Genomic DNA, 8,816 nt, shown 5'->3' on the forward strand with positions numbered 1-8,816 from the left:
TGTCTACCTAACAGTCTCTTAAATGCCTCTCTTCAGTTGTATTTGTTTGCACTGTCAATCCTGGTAGCACTTTCCAGACACTCACCATTATTTAAAAAAATGCCCACACATCTCACTGATACTTAACCCTCCTACTTGATATAAATGCCTTTGAGTATCAAACCTTCTGAGCCTGGGAGAATGATGCCCAGTATCTACGTTATCTATGCCACTTATAATCTAGTAAATTTCTGTCAGATCTCCCCTTAAGCTCAACCACTCCAGAGAGAACAACCTAAGTTTGTTGATGCTTCTTCTAATAGCACAGGCCCTCTAATCCATACAGCACTCTGGTAAGACTCTTCTGCACCGTTAAGCACAGTTCCACATGTTTCCTATTATGGGGTGCCCAGAACTGAATGCAATACTCCAGATGGAGCCTAATTAGTCTTTTATTAAATAAAATAGAATATGTTGGAAAGGATTGGAGCAGCAGATTGATCTGAAGTGGTGTGGAAAAGAACCACCGTCTTTCTTACAGGTTCATGAACTGACAGCAGAACAGGAGATCAGATTTACTGAGTCATGGATGAATATGGGAGAGAAGGATTGAAGAATGAGAAATCTGTTAAAGTGCACAAGGTGAAGTCAAAGATAGCATTCAAAATCAGTGCATGTTAAAGACATGACAGGTCAAATGGAGACCTGGTCAAACTGATGATGTCACTTGGGTTATCAGCTAATGACCAGGGTCAAGACTTATTTGATATGAGTATACCATGGTCAGTGGCAATGTATATGGCATAAGCTTGATCTGACAGCACCCTCAGATTTAGTGCACAACAAAGAGCAAGAAAGAATTGGACTGATTTCACCCAGTCGCTACATGATACCCAGGCCCCCTCCCCACACTCACACTAGTAACCCAGGAAAACTAGATAAAGTACAAAAGATGAAGCAGGCAACTTTTCTCCTCACAGCTCATAACTTTTATAGAATAATTAGGAACACACATTTGCCCAAGGTCTTTGGGTGATACTGAAGTGCTGGAACAAGTATTCCTACTTTGACACCAGCCATGGGTACTTGCACATGCTTGTCAGTGGAAACCTATACTGATTACCTTAAGTTGCTATTTATAGCCACAGAGTTACACTTGTAAACTGCATGACCATCAGGAACAGAAGCTTTAGCCCTCCCCACTTCACCAGTCCAGGATCAGAGTCACTGAGGCTTGGGTGGTGAGAGGGACAACACTGACAGCTCTGTGTTCAAGGATTTTGATATTTCCAATATGATAAAAGGGAGGGAAGGGATGGAAAATATCAGCAGCTGAACTGAGAAAGAATATACTAGAGGACTCATCCAGTGAGGCAGTATGGGCTGAGCTCAAAAATAGTAAAAGTAGATTCACTGCAATGGGATTTATCTGTATTGTATGCCTTCTAAAATCCTCTTGGAGATAGAGGAATATAGATATTGGTAGATTATGGAATATTGTAAAAAAAAAACAGACCTGTAGCAATGGGTAAATTTAACTACCCTAAAATTGACTGGGGCTTACATTGTGTCAGAGGCTTTGATGGGACAATATTTGTTCCAGAAACAGTAAATAGCTAATAAAGGAGAAGCTTTATTAGGCCTTGTTTGGGAAATAATCCTTACCAAGTGATTGGAGTTTCACTAGGATAGCATTTTAGGAACAGTGATCAAAGCTCCTTAGGTGTTTCGATAGTGGGAGTCATTTGAATACCAACTGGTCAGAGTTGAGAACTGACATGCTCCAGTAAGGAGGAAAGACAGGGATGGCAAGGGAAAACAAACTTGGATGCAAGCAGAGGTTGTACCTTTCATAAAGAAGTAAAAGGCCACCTATGTAAGGTTTAAGAAGCTGAAATTGTGTTACTCACATAAATGGCTAAAGGGCTGTGATCAGTCGTGTTCCACATTTACATATATTACAGATTTCTGCTGTCTGTGACTTGGATGAAAACATGGTGGGTGGGTTAATAAACTGACAGATGATTCGAAGATTAGAGAGATTGTGTGGAGTGACAATGATTGCTGAAAAATACAGCTTAGTTGCACAAATGCACAGAAAAAATATAGATAGATTTTCATCCAGCTAAGTGTTTGCAATTTGGAAGATCAAATGTGAAGGGACATTACACAGTTCATGACAGGTTCTTTAACAGAGATGATATACGGGGGATCTTGGGGTGTAACTCAGTAGCTCCCTTCACAGGTTGATAAGCTGGTAAAGAAGAGAAATGGCATGCTTGCCTTCTCAGTCGAGCATTGAGTTCAAGAAGCGGAATGTTACAGCTTTAATAAATATTCAGCTGAGCTGCATCTTGAGTATTATATTAAGTTCTGATCACCCGATCATAGGAAGGATGTACAGGATTTGTATAAGTGCAAAGCGGTTCACTCAGATGCTCCCTGGATTGAAGCCAAGTAATATAAAGAGAGTTTGCACAAGCTTTGGGTTGTGTTCACTGGAGCGAAGGGGTTTGTAAGATTATGAGAGGCACAATCTCAAGAATCATAGGTGCTGATGAGTCAGTTTTGGCCATAAGATAGAACACATAATTAGGTGATCCCACGATAAGTCATTCATACCAATACAACTAAGGACGTGATTGGTGAATTCAGGAAGGCGAGGGAGTGAATATGCAGCAGTCTGCAGTGGAGGATTGGCAGATGGCACAGTCAGCAGCTTTAAATTTTAGGACATTAATATAACAGGAAAAAAAGACATTTTATTATCCTGACATTATCAGTGAATCTGCTATCTTATTCTTTCGCCTCATATATGTTTCTCATGTTTATTTCCCTCCTCACAGTGAACATTGTGACAATTGCGATTCTATCCCGGGGGAAGTGCGGACTCTCCAAAGTTGTCACTCACTACCTGGTTGCCATGGCAGCAGCAGATCTTCTGGTCGTTTTTCTCGACCTGATTTTGAGACAGATTCCGGTTGTTTATAAGAATTTCTTCAATTTCCTGTTTTCGCTGCGTATGTGTAACATCCAGGCGGCCATGATTTACGCAGCCACCGACTGTTCAGTTTGGTTTACCGTCGCTTTCACATTTGATCGATGTGTGGCCATTTGTTACCAGAGACTGAAGACTAAATACTGCACTGAGAGAATTGCAGCAGTGGTCCTGGGGACAGTGACCGCTATGAGCTGTTTAAAGAATATTTTCTGGTATTTTATTCTCACAGGTATGTATTTTCTTGTTGATAACCCCAGATTTTGCTGGACAAGAAATGGTGTTTCGGGTTCTCCAATCTGGGGAATAATTGCTATCCTTCATTACCTGCTCACCCCTGTGGTTCCATTTGTCCTGGTCCTGCTGTTCAACGCAGTGACCATCAGACACGTTTTGGTGGCCAGCAGAGCCCGCAAGAGACTCCGAGGTCCCGGCATTGGGGAAACTCCCAGAGACCCAGAGATGGAGAACCGCAGAAAATCCCTCATCCTATTGCTGGCAATTTCGGGGAACTTCATTTCATTATGGACATTGTTTACAGTAAATTATATATGGGCAGAACTGTACAAGTTGGTGCGGGGGACAGTATTTCCACCTTATTCACTGCAGGAGGTGGCCTACATGCTGCAGCTCCTCAGCTGCTGCACAAATACAGCTCTTTACGCTATGACCCAGACACTTTTTAGGGAGCAGCTGAAAGATATTGTGAAGTATCCTTTCACTCTCATTATAAAACTCACCCAGTTCCGATGAGGGCCAAACAACCCGCTGCCTCTTTCTGCCTAACATGCCTGGTTTTCCCGCACCCCAATCTCCTTTAACACGCTCTCCGTTCCACTGAAACTTGGCAAGATCTGTGTCACAAGCTGTTCCTATAGTTCATGACCCTCGTCAACCAGATTCAGAGTGCTGGGCTGCTTATTATCCTGTTTGTGAGTCAGTTATTTCTATTTAAATGCCATCTTATCATAGCCAACTGCTGAATAATTGTACTCCTCCCTCTAACATAATTAAAGCTACAAATTATTCCAGATATTGTAGATTAGTAAATGACTAAAATGAATGAGCCACAAACTTTCTCCAGTTAATTCAACAAATTGTTCTTTCAAAAGCAAAAGTAGTTGAAGGATGACTTGAGGGAGATATATAAATTATAGAAGGCATAGTTATGGTCCATAGTCGTTCTTCATGGTTGGGTCTGAATCAAGTAGCACAAGGTGAGGGGAAGGAATTTAAAAGAGGATTGGAGGGGTTTCAACTGACCAGGAAGGAAGGAACAAAAAAGTAGGAACATTGCTGAGAGGATAGTTGTGAGAGCACATCAATCGGTTAAGCTTCAAAGGCTACAGTCCAAGTGCTGGTAAGTAGTAATAGGATACCTAAGTATTTGATGGTCATCATAGACATTGAGACATTGAGTCACACAGCAGGGTAAAAAGCCGTAAGATAGATGGTGCAGCTGACTATTTAATGTTATATACTGGAAATAATGAGTATGACAGGCATGTCCTATCAAACAATTAACAGATATTGTGCACATATTATACAGGGCTTTCCCTGGTTTGACAACTTTATCATACTTTAACTTCCTTGTCATCTCAACAGGATTGGTGAGCTTTTCAAAATGGAGTCTTGTAAAACCTTTACCAGTTGTGAACAAAACAAGATTCTGTTTCTACTCTTAATTTCATTGTTACTAATACTACACTATTATAAACTGTTCAAGCCTCAATAAATCATATTTATACAGGTAAATCATTTTTCAACCTTTTCCATTCCGTGCCTCTTCTGATCAAACTGTTGCAGGAAGCATACCATGTTTCCGTTCAAACTGACGATGCTAATCTTTCAATTCCCAAAATCACATCGATTTAGCTCCGTTGTTGCCACACCAATTGGGCAGTTTCATTTTGGTCAAAATCAAAACAATTAGCATGATCCTATACACTAACTGTCTTCTACTGTGTATTTCAAGTACCACATGATCAATAGGGACCAAACACCAGAATGTATTGATTGCACAATACATTTCTCCTGGTATATTGGGCAGTATGGTAGCATAACATTTAGCATAATGCTTTACAGTGCCAGTAACCTGGGTTCAATTCCCATCACTGCCAGTACATTCTGCCCTTGATGGCATAGGTTTCCTTTGCATGCTCATGTTTCCTCCAACATTCCAAAGATGTAGGGTTAGGGTTAGTGAGTTGTGAGCATGATATTTTGGCATTGGAAGTGTGATAACACTGGCTGGTCTACCTCCAGCACATCCTTGGACTGTTGGTCATTGATACATATAACACACTGTATATTTTGAAATTTCATAGTGCCTGGGACAAATGAGTAAACCTTACATAAAGAAAATCAAACTAGTTCAATAGTTATATGTAATGTCAGAGAACGTATGCAATATACAACCTGAAATTCTTGTCCTTCACAAAAATCGATGAAAACAAGAGTGCCCAAATAATGACTGACGCTCTAAGTGCTAGAACCCCAAAGTACCGCACATGCACAAACAGCAACAAAGCATTGACCATCCCCCATCTACTTCAGCAAAAAATCATCAGCACACACCACCCAGAAAGCAAGCAATAGCAACACCCAGCGCCCCAAAAATGATCATGATGTACAGTAGAACATAAACTAATGGTTCTCCTGACAATTTGACAGACTTCACACTCTTGCTCTCCTTCATAATGGGGCAGAGAGATGTCACTTCTGAGATGTTAGTTCACTTCAACTAGATTAGCTAAACTAATTCAGTTTTAGAAATGTCCTCAGTCTATTTGGGTGAACTGTTATGAACTAATACATTGTGTATTGCTCTGGAGGCCCTGAGTTATGGAGTTTAGGTGGGCTAGGTCTTCACTCTTTGGAATTTAGAAAACTAAAAAACGACCTTATGGATCTGTTTAAAATTACGAGAGACACAGATAAGCTGAATGGCAGCAATATTTTCCTGAAGGTAGGCGAGTCTAAAATGGAGCATCGATTTAGGATGTGAGGGAAATGATTCTGAAAGGCCAACAAGGGCAACATTTTCATGTCGATAGTGGTGAGTAAATGGAATGTTCTGCCAGAGGAAGTGGGTGACGCGTAGATGTTATAATTTTGGACCTGGAGGGAAATGAGCTGAGCACAGGCCATTTGGCCTGGGGTGATGGACAATACAGTAAGCATGGACTCTTTTGGCAAATGGGCCTGTACCAATGCTATATTGATCTCCACCTCTATTGTTACAATTGAATGTTTTGCTTAAGTTGACACTTAATTCTGCTGCTTTGTTCTCAAATGAAGTATATGTTTGAAATATTCACTTTGTCATTTGACACTGGCCAAATGTTTCATTTTATGCACCAAAGCTAAGCTTCTTTTGCATCCTCTATTTTCTTGATTAGATCTTAGAAGCATGATACATTCTAGAGTATTTACCAATTTTATTCTCTACAGGTAATTAACATAAATTAAAAGATTCAAAGTAGATTTATTTTGTATATAGTACACAGCCCTGAGATTCATCTTCCCACAGACTGCCACAAGACAAAAACCATTGAACCCATTCAAGATAAAACATCAAACACCAATGTGCAAAAAACTGAAGAATTCACCAAACTTCATAAAAAAGAATAAAACACCAAGTAATTGATCAGAGCATATTCTGTTCAATTCAATCCAGTGCCATATTTGTCAATATCCATGACTATTTGTGGCTTTCAAGTCTGGCAACCCAGGTCTGTACCAGAAAACCAAGTCTGATTTGCAAAGGGCTATTTCAAAGGCAAAGAACAATTTTGAACAAGGTTGGAGGCGATATTAGATGCATGGCAACTCTGGCAGGGTCTGTAATATATTGCTTCCTATAAAGTGAAACCCTACAGTATGAATGGCAGTGATGCTTCACTACCAGATGAACTCAATGCCTTCTATATACACCTTGAAAGGGAGAACACAACTACAGCTGTGAAGATCCCTGCTGCACCTGATGACACTGTGATCTCTGTCTCAGAGGCTGATGTTAGTCTATCTCTAAAGAGAGTGAACTCCCGCAAGGCAGAAGGTCCCAATGGTGTGCCTGGTAAGGCTCTGAAAACCTGTGCCAGCCAACTAGCAGGAGTATTCAGGGTCATTTTCAACCCCTCACTGCTACAGGGAGAATTTCCCACTTGCTTCAAAAAGGCAACAATTATATCAGTGCCTAAGAAGAATAATATGGGCTGTCTTAATGACTATCGCACGGTAGCATTCACATCAACAGCAATGAAGTGCTTTGAGAAGTTGGTTATGACTGGACTGAATTCCTGCCTCAGCAAGGTCCTGGACACTTTATAATTTGCCTATTGGGACAATAGGTCAGTGGCAGGTGCAATCTCAATGGCTCTCCGCAAGGCTGTAGATCACCTAGACAACACAATCACCTACATGAGGATGCAGTTCATCAACTACGGCTCAGTATTAATACCATCATTCCCACAATCCTGATTGAGAAGTTACAGAACCTAGGCCTCTGTACATCCCTCTGCAATTGGATCCTTTACTTCCTAAATGGAAGACGACCGTCTGTGCAGATTGGTGATAATATATCCTCCTCGCTGATAATCAACACTGGCACACCTCAGGGGTTTGTGCTTAGCTCACTACTCCAATCTCTGTATACACATGACTGTGGCTAGGCATAACACAAAGGCCATCTACAAATTTGCTGATGATACAACCATTGTTGATAGAATCTCAGGTGGCGATGAAAGGGTGTACAGGCTTGAGATATGTCAACTAGTGCAATGGTGCCACAGCAACAATTTGGCACTCAACGTCAGTAAGATGAGAAAGCCGATTGTGAACTTCAGGAAAGGCAAGACGAAGGAACACATACCAGTCCTCAGAGGGATCAGAACTGGAGAGAGTAGGCAGCTTGATGTTCCTCAGTGTCAAGGTCCCCAAGGATCTCACCTGGTCCCAACATATTGATGTAGTCATAAAGACAGGGGCTATACATTATCAGAAGTTTGAAGCGATTTGGCATGTCAACAAATATACCCAAATCTTTTATAGTTGTACGGTGGAGAGCATTCTGACAGGCTGCGTCACTGTTTCGTGTGGAGGGCCACTGTACAGAACCGAAAGAAGCTGCAGAAGGTTGTAAACCTAGTCAGCTGCACCTTGAGCACTAGCCTAGAAAATACCGAGGACATCTTTAGGGAGCGGTGTCTTAGAAAGGCAGCATTCCTTATTAAGGACCTCCAGCACCCAGGGAATGCCTTCTTCTCACTGTTACCATTAGTAGGAGCAACAGAAGCCTGAAGGCACACAGTCAGTGATTCAGGAATAGCCTCTTCCCCTCTGCCATCTGATTCCTAAATGGACATTGAAGCTCTAGACACTACCTCACTTTTTTTTTAATATGGTTATTCTGTTTTGGCACATTTTTTAAAAATCTATTCAATATGCATAATTGATTTACTTGTTTATTTATTATTATGTTTTAATTTAATTTTTTCTCTATCTGGTAGATTATGATTTACATTGAACTACTGCTGCTAAGTTAACAAATTTCACATCACATGCCGGTGATAATAAACCTGATTCTGATTCACAAATCCACAAACCATGTCAACAGAACCTTGCCCAAGTTCTAGCAAGAGGGAAAAAATGTCCATTCTTGTGCAGCCACCTTACACTCTTGTCCTTATTGATTTCAATCTTCTTCAATGCTTTAATCAGTGAGATTGGCAAGAAATGGCATCAAACATGGGCTCATGCCTCATCACCAGGCTTCTTGGCCTCCAGGCCATACAGTTCACTTGAAACCTCACTGAACTCCCTCAGAGACAGCAAAGCA

The 8,816-nt window shown here is 41.0% G+C and overlaps 1 protein-coding gene across 1 annotated transcript; it reads left to right on the forward strand.

The window, feature by feature from the left end:
- The first annotated feature begins 2,902 nt into the window (after positions 1-2,902).
- On the forward strand, positions 2,903-3,730 carry LOC132397662 (probable G-protein coupled receptor 139). Its single transcript, XM_059976429.1, has one exon. The coding sequence runs from the start codon at positions 2,903-2,905 to the stop codon at positions 3,728-3,730; it is 828 nt and encodes a 275-aa protein (XP_059832412.1).
- Positions 3,731-8,816: the final 5,086 nt, after the last annotated feature.

This window comes from Hypanus sabinus, chromosome 8, assembly GCF_030144855.1.
Source record: "Hypanus sabinus isolate sHypSab1 chromosome 8, sHypSab1.hap1, whole genome shotgun sequence".
NCBI classification, from domain to species: Eukaryota; Metazoa; Chordata; class Chondrichthyes; order Myliobatiformes; family Dasyatidae; genus Hypanus; species Hypanus sabinus.